The sequence below is a fragment of the Aplysia californica genome, unplaced genomic scaffold, assembly GCF_000002075.1.
Source record: "Aplysia californica isolate F4 #8 unplaced genomic scaffold, AplCal3.0 scaffold01199, whole genome shotgun sequence".
Classification (NCBI taxonomy): domain Eukaryota; kingdom Metazoa; phylum Mollusca; class Gastropoda; order Aplysiida; family Aplysiidae; genus Aplysia; species Aplysia californica.
The window spans coordinates 38685-60058 of NW_004798469.1; the positions used below are offsets into that span (position 1 = coordinate 38685).

General features: G+C 41.4%; 1 protein-coding gene across 3 annotated transcripts; it reads right to left on the minus strand.

The window, feature by feature from the left end:
- Positions 1-783: 783 nt before the first annotated feature.
- LOC101849896 (malignant fibrous histiocytoma-amplified sequence 1 homolog) lies at positions 784-21078 on the minus strand. 3 transcript variants are annotated; one of them, XM_013090275.2, is made up of 12 exons: positions 21044-21078; positions 16794-17638; positions 15948-16116; positions 15363-15502; positions 14700-14901; positions 13376-13557; positions 12500-12607; positions 9715-10032; positions 7702-7899; positions 6272-7280; positions 3582-3808; positions 784-2779 (listed from the first exon to the last, which is right to left on the minus strand). In XM_013090275.2, the coding sequence occupies exons 2-12, from the start codon at positions 17583-17585 to the stop codon at positions 2600-2602; spliced, it is 3525 nt and encodes a 1174-aa protein (XP_012945729.1). In that variant the 5' UTR covers positions 17586-17638; positions 21044-21078; the 3' UTR covers positions 784-2599. The 3 variants fall into 3 exon arrangements, with proteins under 3 accessions (XP_012945729.1, XP_035829293.1, XP_035829294.1); XM_035973400.1 differs by lacking the exon at positions 21044-21078 and adding an exon at positions 20959-21035; XM_035973401.1 differs by lacking the exon at positions 21044-21078 and adding an exon at positions 20810-20950.
- Positions 21079-21374: the final 296 nt, after the last annotated feature.

Below are 21374 nucleotides of genomic sequence, written 5' to 3' on the forward strand. Positions count from 1 at the left end.
AGAATGTAGAAAGTCTGCCAGCATTCAAGCAAAATACCTGATAATCCTTGGCTGGAAAAAGGAAACAGGACATTTCTACAGCTGATATATTTATGTGCACATAAATCGTAAAGTCACAAGTAGGAGTAAGATATTTCTGGAAAATAATTTTCACCTCAACTATCTTGGATATGGGCACAGTAACTTACATTTTATACGGAGGCAACTATAGTCATATTAAAAGTGGGTATTTAGCACTCAGACTTATCTATTTTTTTATCTGCATATTGAATTAATTCACCGACCAACATTTCAACACGACGAGCCTAAGATACATTGACGGTAACATAAATAAAACAATTCACAAAAACAGCATGGCAGTACATGAACACACCAAGCATAAAGCAGGTTGAATGGCAAGGTATATACACAATTACAAAATAAAAACCAACGAAACATAAAGGAGAAAAAGAGAGGCAAGCTATCGACATATTGTCTTCTAAAACTGAATGAGAACTAGTAAACCATTAAAACAACAATAATAATAATAAAAACAAAATAATTGTCAGATGTAAGTTCTTCAAAAGGCCAAAACATGCATCACTCTTACAGCTATTCCCTAAACCAAATCACATTTGTACTATTTATGCAATAGCTGTAAAGCGCACAGGGTATGCTGTAGAGCATGGATGTGCCCGTATAAATGCAATTATTATGTATAACTGCGTGACAAGATCAATCCCCTGGACACAATATCGTCGCCTGAGTACAACAACCCTGTAACCCACACTGTCAAAAAACACCTTTTTTTTGCTTTTTTCTACTAAATGTAACGTTGCAGATTTCGTGTCAAATTTGTAAACATGTAGCTCAATAAATATCGCCAGCGCAACGTTCAGACTTTAATTTTTAACATATGTTAGACGAACTGACAAAGTTTTTCCTTGTCCTGTAAAACTTTGTTTATGTGGGATGCAGGGTACTAGAGCGACGATATGTTGTCCTCTGACAAAGCTTCATGTACCCAACATTTATAATCTGGCAAGTCCTACGGGCCGTTGAATTGACTGAAGATAAAATGTTCTTATTCTGTGGCCCTACACATAACACAACATATAAATATGACCAAATGCATGAGAGCACCTAGTGACTGTAATCAATAGCGGGTCAGTACATGTCAACCTGTGAGCCAGAGATGACACCTCCAGATATTCTAGGTAAATAACACAGTTCTGCTCATAAGAAAAGAAAAGAAAGTTCTGGACCATACACACCATGAGCAACCCAAACTCTGAGAACAACTGTCCCCTAGTTTTTCAAAACTTCATAAACCATGCTGACATGAAGGGGAAAAAAAGGCAAGAACATTATCTTTCATATGAGAAAACTGAAGGACTGAAAACTTCTAATCTCTCATGGAATCCCCCCCCCCCCCCACACACGCACACTCAAACAAAGACAAACGGTAAGTAATCCGAGAGACAGATTATGTAAAGTCTTTGAGCATTACAAAACTTACTCCTATAGTGAAAGGATTCGTAGAGTGACAAAAACCTACTGACCTCTGCCTACAAGGACTCTGCTTTTGAGCTCCACGCACTCAACCAAGTCAGTTGCCTTTCATCGGTACTTTCCCCTGTTCTATGAGGAGAACAACACATTGGCAGACACAAAATGAATTCACTTCTGTAATCAGACAGACTGCGGCTTAAACTTAACCCTTCAGCCCTAGCCACTGGCACAAACATAGCAAGTAAAACTGCGCGAGCGCCCTCCTACTACAAACACACTGGTGAGTGAGACCGCATATCATCATTGTAGGATGTTTAAAGCACGTATTTATGAGCCAATCTTAAAGCCTGTATTTATCGGCCAATCAAAACAGCAGTACTGGTACTACACTTATTTTGGCTAAGGTCTTGCCGACATGTCTGCACTCATGTGTCAGAAGTGAGTGGTTCAAAATAACGCGATTTCATCCAATCTTGTCTTGAATCTCTCAGGAGGTCAGTCAGTGGGGTCACGGAGCCTCAGGAGATCAGGGTTTAAAATGTTAAAGCCCTTACAATGAAGCTGGGAATTATGTCCCCCCACAAGCGAACAATGATGCAAATAAATTCAAATAATCTTTCTCCATTCTATAACTTACAATTACTGATTTCTCCTGAAAATAATCAAATCAAACTGAGTTTGACATCAGCACCATGTCTCAAATTTCACTCCACATCACCACTGATGTACGTAACGTCCCTTCTGACTCGCAAAACATCACTACTGGTTCATACATCACACACAACATTCCCATCCCACATCACAAAGCAAACATCTTTGCAAAAACATCTGTTCACTCATGCAACATTACTCTCAGCCCAAACATTACCAGAGGCCAAAGTCATCTGTGCCTCAACACAACATCACATTGAACACACACACACACTACCACAGACGAAAATCATCTGTTCATTAACATCCAAGGTCATATGTTCACCAATGTCCGATGTCGTCAGTTCACCAACACATCATCACTCTCCACAAACACACAATCTCAGAGAAAGGTCATTCGTTCACCAACACAATATGACTCTCCACCCACAGACGGAGAACGCCATCACACACAGACTCACACACTGTCTGACACGGTACTGTAATCCTCCGACAGCTGATCCACGAGGTCCGTACGTCCGATGTCATCTTCCCGCAACACCCCAAACAACAGATCTATCTTGTCCTGCGAGTTGTTGTCGTTGGAGTCGGCGCCTCGCCACTCCAGGAGCGCGTGCAGGATCTGCTGGTACACATCCTGGCAGCATCAGAGGGAAAAAAAAAAGAGTTAGAGAACAATCTTATCACAGAATTCTCTTTGTTGTAAACATCCTGTAAACTTAGATAGGAAAAAAAATGTGTCACAACATAGTGCAATCAGCAGGCGTTCGTCAGTTTTTGGGTATATGGAGTTATTGGTTTCATGTTATAACTTGATCATTTTGTCTTGCTTCAGTTGACAAATATACACATTTACCTTGAATAGATATTGAGATATTTGCAAAAGAAGGAGATGGGGTCACCTGGTTTCAGGCAGAGGTAAAATTGGCCCAAATACGGACACCAGTTAGGTGACTTCCAGAGCCTGAGTGTCCTTGAAAACTGCAAAATATACACTTTTCGTGTTGTTGATTAATGTTTTTCAGTAAAACCCACACAGAAATGTGTTTTTAAATGGTAAGGTAAACATGAAAGGTGCTGAGCTCTGAATTAAACATATGCCTCCAAAAGGACCAGTTCGGGACAGTTGGCCAGCCTTCAAACACAAAACACTACCCAAGAATAACAAAGATCTATCTGCTCAGTACCTAGTTTTAAGAAATTTGACGTAAACAATTTTGAGTATCACAACATGCCAAGCTTTTACGAATGCAAGTCTTTGAATATTTTGATTACTACTCCAAATAATCTTACAATTTTAAAAGAGAAGATAAAAAATTTGGTTTCGGACCTCATGGTCTTTTTAACTCAAAACAACCAAAAATGTCACGATAGAACTTTGTAATTCTGAGGTAGCATGTAGGCCTACAAACACAAATGTGACGCAGAGAACGACTCACGTATTGATACGTCATAATCAGCTGTTCAATTCGGGCCTGTGGGATGCCGAGTCGGAGGATGACGGCCGACCAGTTGAAGCCCAGGTTGGCGGCGATGAAGGCCAGGCCCCCGTCAGACAGGACTGAGACAGAGGCTCCGCGCGGACCGTCCACTGTGTCCACCATCAGCGACTTCAGCATGAACTCCGTGGCCGCGCGCATGTACTCCTGGTGGTTCTCTTGATAACCTGGGGCAGACAAACCAAACAAACACATCAAAACCCACACAAAGGGTAATCAAACACATTAAAACCTGCAGATAAAGCAATCAAACACATTATAATCCATACAAAATGTAATCATACCTATTCAAATCTATACAAAATATAATCAAACTCATTTAAATCTGCACAAAATGTTATCATACCTACTCAAATCTATACAAAATGTAATCAAATGCATTCAAATCTGTACAATATGTAATGAAATGCATGCAAATTCATACCAAACGTAATCAAATGCATTTAAATCTGTACAAAATGTAATCATACCCATTAAAATTCAAACAAAATAGTGCTGCTTTACTTTGTTTTAGTAAGTTTTATTGCCCTGACTACACAACTAGGTCATGTAAGTGACAAAGATCAGATGAGTAAGTAGAGGTAACATATAAAGAAAAGAGAGAAGAGAGATCTGGACAATAGACGTTTGATAGGAAAGAGGGAGCAAATCACCAACCACCCACTTGTTGCTGCTCATTTGTACTTAACTCTCCAAGAGTCGCTAGGGTGTCAGTGGAAATTATATGATTCCACCATACATGTATTATGTTAGGAAATGTCTGAAAACAGGCAAACCAAGCAAGGAAAGGTCATAAGCCTATGTATGTGGCACGACGAGGTGGAATCAGGCGCTCGTCAATTTTTGGGCATATGGTTAATTGGTATCATCTTAAAGCCTGTTTATTTGTCTTGCTTTTGGCGAAAAAAATATCCATCTATGTAGAATAGAAGTCAAGATATTTGCGACTGAAGGAGGTGTGGGTCATCTGGTTTCAGAGGTAAAATTCACGAGAAAATGGTCACCAAAGTTTGCTAACTTCCATAGAGCTTGAGAGACCTTGGAAACTAAAAATGTACATTTTTTGCCCCTTTGATCAGTGTTTTTCAGAAAAATCCATTGAAATGTGTTTTTAAATTAATGTAAAATGTGTTGAGTGAATAAAACAAAATTAGAACAAAACTGCCAGACCGCCAGAAAATCACCAGTTTCTTTGATTTCAATATTTTGACAAGCACCTGATTTCACCACTATGCCTCACATATATTTTCAGAAAAACAGAATGTATATTAAATTAAGAAGGGATCATTTGTGAAGGAGCTGAAATGTTTGCAATAACAAAAAAACAGGATAAAGAAACCTAATCAAATAGCGACTCAAATTATGGCCGATTAAATTGGCCCTGACACTTGGAGGGTTAATAATATAAATGCATTTGTAGAAATTCTATGTCCCTGTCAATACTATTTACATCATTATCATTATTATTATAGTTAATTCATTTAAGAGGCTGGCTGCTTTAACCCTAACTGTTAGGACCAGCCTGGGATGAAAGGGATTCAATGTCCCAACAGAAAAATGGAGAAGCTTGATAAAAATTCTCCCCACATGGGAATAAAACCCTTGTGCTGTTCCTATATTTTTAACCTATGCATAGCAGTTGCTGTCCAACTAGGTTACAGTCAGGATGGATTTTTTGTGACAAGCCCAGCCTCACAACCTACTCACAGGGGTCACTTTCTACATAAGTTTTCTGCCAAACGGTCCTCAGAATGAGTGTGTTTGTTTAACTAACAATTAACGCAAAGAAACTCTTACGATAGACAACAAATTTGATGGAAATGAAACGGAAAGATAAAATTATGATTTCAGATTCTATACCATCTGTTTGACTTTGTCAAGTCGATATAAGGGACCGCAACTCACAACCTGTCCATAGAGAGGCCATTTGTTTTTAACAGGTCACTTTTCTCTGTGATCTTGAGAAACCATTTTGAACAGGTTCCACACGACTTGCTTGAACTGCTTACATCAATATAATTGTGTCGTACTTAAGGATCTTCTTCTTAAAGCGCCAGATCTCGGACACAAATCAAAACGCTCACCACTCACTTCTCTCTTCATATGTTCTCAAACAAACCAGTATGTGAGGCATTGAGTAGAAATCAGGTGCTAGTCAAAACAATGAATCAAAGAAACCGGCACTTTTCTGGCAGTTACACAGTAGATTTTTGTTGTGGGGAGGGGAGGGGTTGTTCCTCAACACCTTTTATGTCTATTTTTTAAAATTTAAAAACGTATATGTGTAGATTTTACTCAAAAACGTTAATCAAAGGCACAAAAATTGTAAATATGCAGTTTTCAAGGACTCTCAAGCTTTAAAAGTCGCCAAAATGTGGTGGCCATTTTCTCGTTAATTTCACTGTTGACAACAGGTGACCCCACTTCCTTCAATCACAAATATCTTGACTTCTATTCAAGACAGATAGGTATTTTTTTCACAAAGACAGACAATTGAACAAGCTATAAGACAATACCAATAAGTCCATATGCCCCAAAATTGACGAATATCTGATTACACCGAATCGTAACATATTATTATTATCCAAGTCTGTTCCCATCACCTTATTTCGTAACATCAGAAAACTTACTTGACTCATCCAATGGAAAGACAAAAGCAGTGGGCACAACTTCATCTGGCATTTTCTCACAGCACTTCATGGAGTACAGTCCCTTGGGAATGGTGTGCTCCAGCACATGGCCCGGGAACCGGTACGGCTCGTCCACCCCGCGGAGCACACAGTGCAAGCAAACCAGGCTGATGTCACACTTGACCAGTGGCCAGTCTTTGAACAGACTCATGGCAGCCCGGCGCACGCTCAGAACCATGCCCCACAGATCCTGCAGATCCGAGGCGCTGCGGGCCGCAACCGTCACCACCGTCCCTCCGTTCTTCTTCTCGCGCGTGACAAGAAGTGACGAGAGGTTGCGCACAGCGAGCACACCGTCTCGCCAGTTGATGCGCTCCGTGTCCGAAAGTAAGTTCTGCAGCTTCACCGACAGTTTCTCAAAGAAGTTGGGCGGAGCCTGACGGGAGAAAACCAGCTCAATACAAATCTCAAACGTGTTTGGAGGCAAACTTGCCGGCCATTTCGACTCCATGCTCTCGGGCAGCTCCTCCGGGAAGAACCAGGGGAACTGAACCACGCTGGACGAACCAATCAGAGCGCTGGCCGTAGAGTTGGTCAGTTCAAAGCACAGGCCAAACTTCAACATGACTGAGAGGATAAGACTAAGCAGGGCGCTTGGTGCGTCCGAAGACAGATCAAAATGTATCAGCAAGTACCGCAGCAGCTCTTTGGTGAGGAGGCCTTTCTTCAGGAAATCTTTCTTCATTTTGTCGAATTGCGCCTGCCGTAGAGAGACCGAGCTGCCCGTGTCCTCGCTGTACACCACCACCTGGTCGAAGTCGTGTCTGAACACGGCGCGCAGCATGTCGATGAGCGCCTCGGGCCGGTGGAACACGGTGCCGCGCAGGTCGTCGTTGTCATGGTACCAAAGGATCTCGCCCGTCGAGTGCAGGTACTTGAGCACCATCTCCAGGCTGAGCTGTGGGGAGCCGCGCATGCCCATCATGGACTGGTGGCTGCTCGTCATCACCTGAACACAGAGATACATTGTGGGTCTGAGGTGTCGTTTTACACTGTGTATTTATATCGCTCACTTATAATTGCACAATATGTGAGTATGAGTGATGGGAGAGAAGGTGTGTGCGTGTGTGGGGGTGTGTGTATGTGCATGTGTGTGTGTGTAATGTGTTTGTGTGACTGTGTATGTGTGTGTGCGCATGCGTATGTGTGTGTTGTCTGTGTCTGTGTGTGTGCATGTATGTGATTTCTTTTGTATACAAATAAATACGAGCAAATAATTTTTTTTTTCGGATATTGTTCTTTGTAGTTGGATTTCTAAAAAGCTCATAACTCTGTGTGCTCACATGAGAAGAAAAGAACATCATCACAACCCTGTAAACAGTATCAACGCTAAAATTTCCCCAAAGCCCCGTATAAATCGCCCGGCTTACCGTTTGGAACATTTCCATGGCCTGGTCTAGGGAGATAATCCTAGCGGTCACTTGTTGCAGCTGCTCCAGGAAGGAGAACCAGTGGTCAGGCAGGGCCGTGATGGGCACAGACTTGAGCTGCTGGACGAGAGAGTCGCGGAACTCGCCCACTCCGTCCAGCCGGTCAGCGCAGCTCACCACGAAGATGTGCTCGGGGAGCTGGGGACACACACACCAAGGACAATTCTGGTTTTTGTTCGTGTAAGAGTTTAGCATTAGTAAGAGTTTTATGGCACTTGCAAATATAATTCAGTCACATAAGTGCTGATATTTAGAGATTTTACTGGAGACCTTAGTTGTTGTCTTTTTTTTTCAGTAACTGTTTTACAGCACTTGCAAAACAGTAAGGTAATAAAATTGCTGAAGACTAGAGATGTTCCAAGAGAGTAATAAACACACAAAAAAGGGTAAATAAGGACAATAGATCTTTTAATAGGAAAGCACCTGCCAAACACCCACAAAGTTCGTTTTAGTAAAGAGAAGAACATTACACAATGTTTATTCAGTGCTAGGAAGGACAGACAGAAACACAAAGGGAAAACTAAAGTAAGACTTACCAGTAGCACCCTCCAATCACCCACAGTAAAGAGACAAAAAATGGTGATTCAGTGCTGGGTTTAGTTTAGTTTTAGTAAGCGTTTTACTGCACTTGCAATACAAACAAGTCATACAAATGCCACAGATTAGAGGTGTCACTAGAGTGAAACATTATGTTTGTTTCAGTAGAGGTTTTATGGTGCTCGCAGTCGCCAAAGATAGTAAATAACAAGATGGGCCACTCAGCCAAAAAAGTGTCGGCAGGAAGTATGCTCTTTGCTTCAGATGGCGCTGCAGTCTGTTTTGAAGCTCTCTTTCGTTTTTCCAGAAGAAGAATAGGAATAGCACCTCCTTGCGTGCGCAGATCGACTGCTGTTCATCAGCAGTTCGGGTTCGTTCAGTACGGAGTTTTAGTTTTTTTTAATTTTAATGACCTCTCGCCTTTCATTCTAAAGTCAAATTAAACGAAGAAAACAATCACCCTTTCCTTCGGAAGAGGTTTTTTGTCAGCGTAACCATTTTTAAAAAGCGTTCTTCCGAAATTCATTCAAAAACTTGCTAGTTTCACTTTGATTTTTAAAAACTCAAGTAGGATAACTCTGTTCGCTAAAGGTGCGCTTTTGCGAAGAGGGCGCCACCGAATTTTGAGGACACTTTTTTAATTGGCCCAAAGAGAGAAGTGGCCCCTCTTGTTATGTAGACTCTTTGCAGTCGCATAAGGTCATATGAGCGCAAAGAGGTGGATGTCAACAGAGAAGTCCTTACAGGGAATCAGGCTTACTCTGCTCATCTCTCTAGCTTCAGCAGCACAAAGTCTGCTTCCACTATCAACGAACCCCAGAAATAGCGGGTCATATACAAAAGAAGTACAGGAAAAGTGACGATAGTAAGGAATGGGAAAGAAAAAGCAGCAGTTCCCTATTGAGGTTCAGGCACAGTCATGAGCATGACATTGTTGAATCAGCTCATTAAAAATTTTACTGTGAATAAGAACAAGTTAATGTCCCCCCTTTGGAAACTGCCAAAAGACACTTCAGTCAGTGGCACTGCCCCAGAGGAGGGGGGGGAGAGGGAGTAACATTAGAAGAGTCACTAGAGAGTAACATACAAAGAAGGAGGAGAGATAATGATGATAGATATTTGACAAGAAAGAAACAAACCACACTAGGGTAACCACCAACCATCCACTACAAAATTAACATGAACAAAAACTTTATTAAGGGATAGCAGACCACACTGGAATACCCACCTATCATCCACTGCAAAATTAAAGTGATGTTTAATGTGTCCCGCACGCTCACATGACCTTATGCAGTTGCGAGCGACTTAAAACACTTACCCCACAAAAAAAATGACGGTGAACAAGAAATCTTTTAAGGAAGAGCAGACCACACCAGAGCACCCCCCCCCCCCCCCCCGACCGACTGACCCACTGACCTTTGACCTGGAGTTTAGCATCCTCTGCAGCCGGTTGAGCTTCTCCTGCAGGCGTCCAACTCCGATCTCGGGTATCTTGCCGCTGACCGCCCGGGCCTCGGGTCGGTCCAGCTCCTCCTGGATGCGCTCGATCTCCTGCTCGATCTGGCGACGCTTGGCGCCCTCGTCGCGGTGCATCAATCGCAGGATGTCCTCCGTCCTCTCGTCAATGTCCTCCTTGGTGCACAGGTCGCAGTGCGTCCCTACCACCACGATCGTGGCCCCCGCAGCCCGGTCAGTGATTGCTTCCAGCCAATGGCCGATCAGCTCCTCGTAGTTCTAAATAAAGCAACGAATACACGGCATACAGTTGTCTGGTTGTTTGAGTGGTAAAGACAAGCGCATACACACAACAATGTTCATTTAATGCAGTGCCTGTCAACCTTTGAAAAGCCATCACCAACTTTTGCTACCTTTAAGAGGCTAAAACTTTCATACTGCACACCTATATGTATTTCCAAGCGGGGCATTAACCCATTCGCTACGTATTATTCTAGGCTTGTGGACGAATTAATTTTTCAGGCGAAATGAGATGATGACTAATGCACAGTTCACAGGTCTTTGGGGCCACAAATTCAAATAAATATCAACATATTAAATACCAAAATTTTCAGTATCATTTGTAGAACACGTCTGTATTGTTTATTTGTGTATTTCTTAACTTTGGTTCCTGAAAGAGGCGATTATGCATCACAATTTGTCTTGGATGCGGATGAAATTTGAAAATAACCAATTAATAATCTTTGGTGAAAATCAAAAAGATATGTTTGCACCTAGTCATATGATACATCAAAATAACCATAAATGAATATAGAACAGTAAAATATTGAAAATTTTGCAGCTACCTGCAATTTGTACACATAATTTGTACATTTGGATCATAACATCGATATTGAAAAAACAATTTTTTGACCAAAATCTCGAAAAAAGGACTAGATGCATTCACAGACAATACAAAAGACATGTATCTTATAAGGAATTATTATATCTTATATGGAATCATGCATTGGAATAAAACTACACTTGTCTTAAGCGATATTTTTTTGGTGTAATTTTACTCAAATATAGTGATTTGGGGGAGAAAAAAATATTTTGACAATTTAAATCTAGCACTGAAAAATATTGATTTCTTAATACCAGAGCAATAACAATTTGAATCCATTTTACAAATATAATGTCAATATTCTAAAGAAGAGTCCTACATTTCTTTAGTAAACAAAATAATGAAACATTTTGTTGTGTAAAAGTATTAAGACTGGTATCTGGAATATAATTTGGGCATCGAGATAAAACAAAGTCGCATAAACTTCGAAATCATGTTTCTTAACTGAATCAAAGCTTCCGATTTTCTGTGGAAACACTAGACCCGAAAGTTGACGTTATATTATAACCTTTATAATAACATGGATATGTGGATTGGAATAGAATCTAAGCTAGAATTACGGCTCGGCCTAGCGAATGAGTTAAATAACACCTGTCACTTTCCAGGTGATCCCCACTGCCCACAAAAATCATCACATTACCCACTAGTGGGCGATATTGCTCTGACTTACTGCTTGAAATGGTAAGATAAGCTATCGGAAATAACAGAGGGAGAGAAAAGAAGTAGGACCTACTAAAGGCACCCTCCAACCACCCACTAACATACTGGGAATTGCATATCAAACAATGGCCCTGACAGGAAACGTTGGAATCCGCCCTCCTAAAAGATCTAAGTTGTGTTGATAGGCAAGTACAAATACTTATATTTTTAATTTTTAGATTTATTTTTGTAGTCCCTTCAGCGTCCAAGGGAACAAAGATTGACCACTGTGTAAGACACAAAGTAGAAATACTGATCCAACTATCATATAAATCAAATCTCATGATCCTTGGGTAATGTTTGGACACTCTGTCACCATTTACAGCACTCGCAACACAATAAGGTCATATAAGTTCCGAACATTAGAGGTGTTACAAGCAGGGATGCCGAATGATTTTTGAAAAAAAAAAGAAGGAAAATGAGCAGAGCATCACATCTCACCTATACCGAACCTTGTAAAGCTTTTAAATGAGCAAACAAAAGCTGATTCAGCAAGCCATTTTGCAGAGAATTTGTTTTTTGGAGTCAGCGTGGACCCATCACCACCAACGCCATACTTCTCACCGGTTTTCACATCCACCACATCGCGAACCGTCAGCACTTTCCGTTTATCCATAATTTTGCCTCATGAAAGTCACAACTCTAGTAATTTTGCTTCATGAAAGTCACGAGTCACAACTCTTGCCGTATCTTCGCGGCAAGCCTAGATCTAAGCCTCTCTTTATGCTGAGAGTCTCAGCGCGGCAGGCCATTGTATAACGCAAACATCCAGTCGGGCTTGTGCAGTGCATTTTGGGTGGATTAAAAACCTGAACTCGCGTTGAAAAACGAAAGTCAACGATGAAAAACAGGAAAAAAACTGAAAAACAGTACATTTGGCATCCCTGTACAAGGGAGAAACAAACACAAAAAAGAAGAAGGGGGGATCCGATACAGACGTTAAATGTTTGATAAGAAAGAAGGAGCAAACCACACCACAGCACCCGTCAACCACCCACAATTTTTTTTTAAAATATACACTGAGCATAAAAACAGCCGAAACACTTACATCATGGATCCTTCAAATAGTGGGAACATTTTGTAATACATTGATAAGTCTGCAAGACAGTGAAAGATAATAACGTAAAAAAAAGTATTTTTGGAAATTATTTTTAAAAGCCTCACCTCTGTGTTGTACTTGGTGAGGTCAAAGACCAGGACGTGGAGAGCGTCCGAGGACAGGAACATGTGGTGAGCTGCCTGGTAGATGTGGTGACCGCCAAAGTCCAGGATCTGCACAGGCAAGATTGGGTTTTACTCTGTTTTGTACGAGTTGTCTTTTTTAGTTTCAGTAAGTTTTACTTTTTGTAAGTGTTTAACGGCACTTGAACACAATAAGGTGATATAAGTGCCGAAGATTAGAGGTGGTACAAGAGAGTAACAAACACAAAAAAGGAAGGGAGATATAGTTTTAGTTTTAGTAAGTGTATTACGGCACTTGCAACACAATAAGGTCATATAAGTGCCGAAGATTAGAGGTGTTACAAGAGTAACAAACACAAAAAAGAAGGAGGGGAGATAAGGACGATAGATGTTTGATAGGAAAGAAGAAGCAAACAACACCAAAGCACCTGCCAACCACCCACTTTCAGTAAGATTTATGGCACTTGCATCACAATAATATCACTAAAGAGCCAAAGATTAGAGGTGTTACAAGAAAGTAAACATACAAAGAAGAGAACGAGGTAAGATTAAGGGCGATAGATATCTGGTAGTAAAGAAGGACAAGCCACACCAGAGCGCCCGTCAATCAGTCACTGCAAAATTAACCTGAACAAGAATTTTTCTTAGATCAGAGAGCAAGCAGGCACAATCATAGTACAAGAGCATGTACTTCCAATCAAAACAAAGCAAAGCCAAAACCAATCGACCACTCCCCCCCCCCCCCAAAAAAAAAAACAAAACAATTTCACAAAAAGACAACAAACCAGGTCGCCAGTCAACAGATGAAGTCTTTGTTCTGATCTCCCCAGATGAAACTTTCCCCACCAGTTGTCTTACCTGGACACGCAGACGAGACTCTGGCTCCCACAGGTGGCGCTCCATCACCCATGTGCGCTCATTCTCAGCAGTCAGTTTAGAACGGCCCAGCATCAGAGCTTGTCGCAAGCTGGTCTTGCCAGCCTTGGCAGCACCAATCAGGATCATCTTCCAGCGGTGATGAGCTTCCTTCACACGCAGCCCTGGCACAGAAACAGGAACAGCGGTTGTTAGCATTATGGACGCAACGCTCCTCTCTCTACTAGTGAGGAACTCAGTAAAATGTAAAATCTCCCTCCACCCTCTGAACTTGGGAGGAACTCTGTAAAATCTCCCTCTCCCACCTCACTTGAAAAAGTCAGTAAAATCTCCCTCTCCCCTCTCACTTGAAAAACTCAGTAAAATCTCCCTCTCCCCTCTCACTTGAAAAAGTCAGTAAAATCTCCCTCTCCCCTCTCACTTGAAAAACTCAGTAAAATCTCCCTCTCCCCTCTCACACCTCACTTAGAAGAACTCAGTAAAATCTCCCTCTCCCCTCTCAACTCGTGAGGAACTCCATAAAAATCTCCCTCTCCCTCTCACACCAGGGTGTAGGTACCTGCCCAGCCCTACTGTCCAGGAGTAAAAGTTTGTACATTGATATAAGCCTGCTAGATTGTGAAAGACAAATCAAATGTTTATTATATTTGTATGTATTGTTATGTCTGCACTGTATGCCTATTGTTTCTACTACTCCCAACTAACAACGACAGATGACCACACTCCTGTCCCCTCTGACAACACCAACAGCAGTAACAACACCAGCTCTTCTCCGGGCTGGGGCCCTACAAAAACAGAATAAACAAAACATTAGACCCAATCTGTCCATTGTGCAGGGAGGAGCCCCAAGATTTGGAGCACTGGCTGCAAAGATGCCCACGGTGGCATCTCTTCAGGGAAGATTCAGAGAGGTTGGACTGCCTCACTCACCCGCTACCCAAGAGAGGCGGTGGCCCAGACGAAGAGCGCGCTCTTCGGGGCTCCAAACATTTCGAATGGAAAGGCTACAACACACACACACACACACACACACACACACACACACACACACACACACACACCAGCAGCAATAACCGCAACACTAGCAACTGCAGCAACAACACAACACTGACAACACCAACAACCGTACCTTTATTTTAGTTTTAGTAAGTGCAACACAATAAGGTCTTATAAGTGCCGAAGATTAGAGGTGTTACAAGAGAGTAACAAACACAAAAAAGAAGGAGGGAAGATAAAGACGATAAACGTTCGATAGGAAAGAAGAAGCAAACCACACTAGAGCACCTGCCCACCACCCACATGGTACCTTTGAGGAACTCGAACAGCTCCTGCGTGCCCTGCTGGCTCATCTCGAAGAAGGGGCTGCGCAGCGGGTTGTTCACCACGTGCAACCCGTCGCAGCCGGCCAGCCCCTCCAGCCGGTCCATCAGCAGCGGCAACTCCATCAGCTGGTTGTTGTCCAAGTCCAGAGTGACCAGCTGGTCCAGCCGGTAGATCTCCTCCGGCAGCTGGCAACAAGCGGGATAACAATGATAATAATAACAATAATACCAATGATTATAATAACAATAATAACAATAATGATAATAATAATGTTATTATAATAATAATTATTATTAATAATAATTTACAAAAATGATAATGATGACGATAAAAATAATAATAATGATAATAAAGATGGTTACAAAGAGACTGCGGCAAACCTTAACACATTCAGAAACATTCTCAGCTTCCAGGGAAGTATACAGAGCCAGCAGCCAATTAAACGCTCAAACACTAACAAACTGTCAAGATCTTTTACTGTTTATATTTATAGCCAGGTATCTATTCAAATCTGGGTGAAATGAGGAAAATTCAGGTAAAATGCCTTTTTTAAGGACATAACATCAGGCCCCTGATGGGGTTTGAACCCACTACCTTTCAGTTGCAAGCCCAACAGCATAGCTACAAGACGACTGACACCACATACCTTCGACAGTTTGTTATTTCCCAGGTACAGATGAGTCAGTTGCTCCAGTCGGCACATCTCGTCTCGCAAGACGGTCAGTCTGTTGTTGCCGAGACCTAAATACTGAAGCTTCCGGAGGTTACGTATCCCTAAAGGTATATCTGCCAAGACAGGAAAGTTTTTCATAAGGTGATTCATACAGCTTAGTTTGAAAACAGAAAAGTGTTCATCTAGACATAAAGATGAGCATTTTTCATATATGATTCACTTAGCTTAATATGAGTAAAGAAAAGTGCATCAGAAGAAGAAAGAGAAGCATTTTTCAGAGTGACTCATTCAGCTTGGGTTGAGTAAAGAACAAAATGTACATTTAGGTATTCAACTATGCATATCACTGATGGAAACGGAATTCAATTTTTTTTAAATTGGATTTTTTGCAAATCCAATCGGGGCTTCTCGACAAGTTAAAAAACAATAGGAGAGCTCTAATTTTATCTGTGTACTTGGCAAGTCTATTGTTATCTCATCGTTTTCAAGGAAAGAACAACATTGTGTGCGTGCGCTGAGCTGAAAAAAAGAAAGCTTTACAATCAAGTGAACACTTACCTTCTAGAAAATTTTCCCCCAATTCTAAATGCTCGAGGTAACGGAGCTGAAAGAGATCAGGCGACAATCGTAGTAAAGAGTTCCTCTGAACCACCAAGTGCCGCAACTTGCGTAAACCATGAACCTCACGAGGGATGTCCGTGAAGAAGTTGTCACTCAAATTCAGGCTCTGCTCAAAAAAACATGACACAAAGTTCAGGACAATAGTCACAACTTACAGCATTTTATAGACATGCACATATGTGCACTTTCAATTTTCAAAGGAGAGTGAGTGTGACCAAAAGAAAATGAGGGAAGAGAAAAGTGAGTACAAGTGGACATTTTCGACAATGTTAATGGTACTTAAAAACATGCGGAGGGGGGAGGGGGAACCGAATGAGAAGTGGTCATTTGTGAATTTTGGGCGAGTGATTGTCTTGGACAGGTGGCCGGTAGAGAAGGTTCGACTGTATATTATAATAATAATGGTACCCCTTTTATTAAGATATTTTGTAAGTCTGTACTCATTTCTATGAGACAATCAATGAATTTCAACATATGATAAGATAAAATAATATGTTATTGTCCATGCAAAAAATTTTTCTGTGGCTTTACAGGAAGCTAAAAACATGTAACTTGACATAGAATTTAAATTGTATATTATGTTTGTAAAAGAATTTCAATGAGAAGAGAAAAGTAAAAGCTGACAATAATACAACTTATCATATATCGAGTGCTCTGTGTAAGACTTTGTATGAGTCACTTTTCAAAATGGCGTGTACGGCAGAGTCTTACACTACAAGCTGTCAAGATGCATCAGACACAATTTTAAATAACGAAACGAGAAAAGGTAATAGAATTACTCACGCTGAGGTCCTCCAAGCTAAACAGAGGTTCTGGGATGGCAGAGAGGAGCCTGAGCGCCCCGGAGAAATCCACCACCACCAGTTTGTGACACTTGACCATCTCGGGGGAGACCTCCTGGAGCTGGTTCCACTTCAGATTCAGCTCCTCCAGGTTGCGCAGATTTCCAAACGAATCCGGAATATTCCTAATCTGTTGCCATGACAAGTTCAGGACTATCAGATCCCTCAGGTGACATATACACTCCGGGAACTCCTTGATCATACCTCGTGGGTAGAACTTGCCAGATAAATACAATTTACGCAATCTCTTGCAGTATCTAAGTTCAATGGGCAGAGAGGACAGTAAGTTTCCATTGAGGTTTAGCTCTGTCAACTGCTTCAATTGACCAATACCAGAGTCCACTTTCACAATGTCATTGTGCTCTAGATTTAATATCCTAAGATTCCGTAGCTTGAATACTGGTAGAGGTACTTCTCCAAAGTAGTTGAAGCCTAAGTCGAGCTGCACAAGGTTTGCACAATCCGCAAATGATGCTGGAAGCTTTCCCAGATAGTTTCCTACAGCCTCAAAGATAGTGAGATTTGTGGCCAGGGAACCAATGGCAGTGCCACCGACAGGGAAACTGAGCAGACGCAAGAATGGCAGTTTCAGCTCATGCACGTTCATGGAGTAGAGGACCCGAGGAACCCAGCCTCGGTACGCCCCCTCAGGAATGGCCAACCGTTGCCCATGTCCACCTTCGCATGGGACAACAAAGTGCTCCAAGGAATCAGATACATTCTCGCTCGCCATGATTCAGTTGAATCCACACCTCATTTTCTCAATGGTGAAGCCTTCTGTTGGTCCTAAAATGAAAAAAGATATAACAATATATCATATATGGTAAAAAGTCCTGTACTGTTCATTCAATTAGAATTGATACTCATGCTACTACAAAAGGCAACTGAACTCTTATCAGCCAGAATTGACTTCATGGATTTTCCTGAATGACCAGAATTAAGTCTGTGATGACATCCTGAATTTGCGTCAGTTTGTGTATCACTGACAATTTTGGATCTAGAGCCTATGTACGGCATACCGTCACGTACGTCAGACCGTCAGTTGGCACGCATTCGGACTAAAATTGGACAACCAGACAATTATGCGATAACCTGGAATCCTGTCTGCTATACAATTCCGTTCAACATTGTTTTGTTTTCAAATTCAACAATTTTGAGCAGAATCAGACACCTGTGTGAGCAGAAATAATCCATTTCATCTCCAAAGGTAAAAACCGCGTTCAGCCATTACCGCTTGCAGATGCACAATGCGTCATGGGAAATAAGCTATTGGTTCTGTAATCGTACCCCCGGGATTCGTTTCGCATTTTTATTCAGTTTATAAGGTGTCTAGTTACCGCCTCAAACCATTCACTGCTCTTTGTTGTAACAATTGGCGCCCGGGGGGGGGGGGGTGACGGTATGGGGTACAATTTTTGAGGGATGTACCCGATACCGTCACTATATTTTTTACATGGTGCGTGACTTGAAAAATAGCTATTTCTTGACGGACTATGGATGGCATCTTAGTACTTTAGATTTTTTTGTTTCTATGATTTGATATATTTAGACACGGATTCATTAGAAAATGAGCGACTTTATATTTTTCTTTTTTAATGTTAGAAACAAATTTATATAAGGAAACTCTATCCCATTGTATGTAATGATTATGATGATGTTCCTCTGTCCAATGTATGTTGTGATGATATTCTTCCAGCCACATGTTGTGATATATTGTTCCTGCTCCTACTGTTCTGTTTCAGAAGAAGAACTTGCTGGCCCTCCCCCAACTGCCCTTGTCTCTAGTTGTGAGTGGTCAGTTGATGCCCTAGACTTTTCGACCACAGGTCTAGAATTCTCGGGGATCGAATGTACCTCCAAGGACTTCCTGGATCCTGCAGCAGAGTTTCAGCTACCTTTGATTTCAACACCAGCTCCGGATCCTGTGGATAACCACGACCATGACTATTGTCTGCCTGAGCAGGCATTGAGACCATTGGAAGATGAAACTCTGGTGACACCCCAAGCCCCCCAAAAACTACCTCAGGACAACACTTTTGCTTTGTCCTTGACAAGGTAATTGATCACGCCATTGCCACTGGATGGATGGCATCAGACATGCATTGGGTCCGCCGTTGCCATTGGCACAAAATCGAACCTAAGGAGAACGAGGGGGCATACAGAAAGTACCTTGATTTGTACAATCAACTCATTCCTGCCCCTTCGTTCGTCAACCTGCCCGTACCAGCAAGCTGGAACTCTAAGGTTTCAACACAGAGAAGCGGGCTAAGGCCCCTACATACATGTCTTACGGGCAAAGTACAAAGCATGGGAGGAGGCGAAGAAATTGGAAGAAGAGAAGAAAAAGGAAGAAGTGGAAAAGAGGAAGAGAGAAAGGGAGAGAAAAGGGTGGAGAAGGAAGAAGAGAAAAGAGGAGAAAAGTTAACAAAGTTGGAGAAGCAGAGAGCAGGGAAGAAGAAGAAACAACAGGGAAATGAAGTGGGAGTAAGGGAAGGAAGAGAAAAGTACACAGGCAAAGATGATGAAGCAAAAGAGAAGAAAAGGAGAGAGTGAGGACGAGGAAAAGGATGAAAAGGAGGTGGGATTTGTTTACGACGATGGCCGCTCCGCAGTTTGTTGTGATACATGATGTGGAAGAGTAAAATGAAGCATTCATGTACTTGTGTGTAAGTAAAAGATGTTCAAGTGAGTTTGTTGTGATATAATGTGAGGAAGAGTAAAATGAAGCATTCATGTACCTGTGTGTGAGTAAGATGTTCATATGAGTTTGTGATATGTGTGGAAGAGTAAAATGAAACATTCATGTACCTATGTGTGAGTAAGATGTATGTGAGTCTGTTCTGGTGGTTGTTCTTTTTAGTATGTCAATAAACATTAGTTCTGTCTTACGTCCACTGTACAAAAGGAGTTCGTCTTTGCTTCTTTCCTCTTTTCAAACGCCTAGTTGTGCTTCGATTTGAGAGTGCTGGTATGGGGTGTAGTGGGTGATGGTATGGCGTACATGCCATGACAGAAAACCCGACATGTGACGGTATGGGATACATGCCATGACATCATGCGTCAAGTCTCGGTTAGGGGTCTTCTTTATACACTATATGACTAAAAACTTCACCCCACACCGACAGGAAAGGCTAGCCTCTCAACGAAAAGAAATTTTGGGTCGATGTTTTTGAAAGAGCCGACGTTATGGTAATTTTAATACAAAAGTTCACTTCCGGAAATAGTAATCACAAAACACTAAGGTGACGGTGTATGCCGTACAGGGGCTCTAGATCTGTTTTCATTCACAATGCCAAAAAATTAACCATCAGCAATATTAGGGCAGCAAACAGTTAGACAAATGCGGGAAAAGTACAAGTGTTTTGTAGAGGAATTCAATTAACATTCTTGACTTGGATTCTAGATCTAGATCCAAAACTGTTGGTGATACAATGCGCTGCAACTGTTGCAATTCAAAAATTAACTTTTAAACTTAGAATTTTGACAAACAAAGGAAGCATTATCATGTCTATTTTTAACGCGACCAATATTATAAACATGTATTTGGAGGATGGGATGGAAAAGTGAATGTATTAAATTAGGCCTAATAATTAGGGGAGGTGAAAACGACATTTTCTGTGGCGTTTTTGCAGTTAAGGTTGCATCCCTGCTCATTGTGTAGCCTATTTCAAATAGTATTTGGTCATCAAAACTTCTGGATTTCTTCTTTGGATGTAAACAAATGGATCGTGGACTTAAACAGAACTACAAGATCACCGGTCTCTTCTTTAAAAATTTACTGTGTTTGCCCAACTTGGGGTGGTCGCTCATTACGGAAGTCCTTCCCTGATCTTCCACCATAGGCCATAGGCAAATACAGCCACCTATAATGGCTAGATCTAGATCTATACTATAGTGGCAAATGAAAGTAGAGACTCAGATTTGTTTGATCTTTTCTTGGCATCTGTCTCTACTCACACTTAGATTATGACATGAATGGTCTCTGCTGTCGGTGTCTGCTGCTGGGTCAGTAGTGGGTTCGGAGAGACAGGTAAAGACTTTTCAGGGTGTGCAGAGAATAAGGAATGCTTATGGCAAAAATGAAAGATAAACGCACAACTCTTTACCAGTGCCAGGGACTGGACATTGTTAAAAGCTCATGATATTCTGCAGAATTAGGATACACACTAAAACAGGAATAATAAACCTCACCAATGTCACTTTCTGCTCCTCCAACAGAAGAGCCAAGTTTATGTGATAACTTGAGAAAAAAGCCAAACTGAAAGTTCAGTTTCAGAATGCTTAAACTAAGCTGAAACATTTAAGTTATTGAACAAAGTTGCTTCAAATGCTTTATTTCTTATAATTCTAAATCTAAGTGAGTTGAACTTATTTCTTTTATAAAGATATAATGACAAAATAAAAACGAAAGCAAAGGTGATTTAAAGAAAAGCAGTGCTGCAAACTGGCAATACAAAAGAAGAAAACACCAGTAGCCCCCCTTTTATCCTATTCCCGTACTCGTGTGCATTCAAAAGTTTCG

Coding starts and splice junctions, on each gene's coding strand:
- LOC101849896 (XM_013090275.2), bottom strand. CDS start 17,585: ATGGCGAGCGAGAATGTATCTGATTCCTTGGAGCACTTTGTTGTCCCA. Junction 13,558..14,699: donor GCTGTTCGAGTTCCTCAAAG/GTACCATGTGGG, acceptor TTTCTGTGCCAG/GGCTGCGTGTGAAGGAAGCT. Junction 3,809..6,271: donor CTTTCCATTGGATGAGTCAA/GTAAGTTTTCTG, acceptor TGTCTGCCCCAG/GTTATCAAGAGAACCACCAG.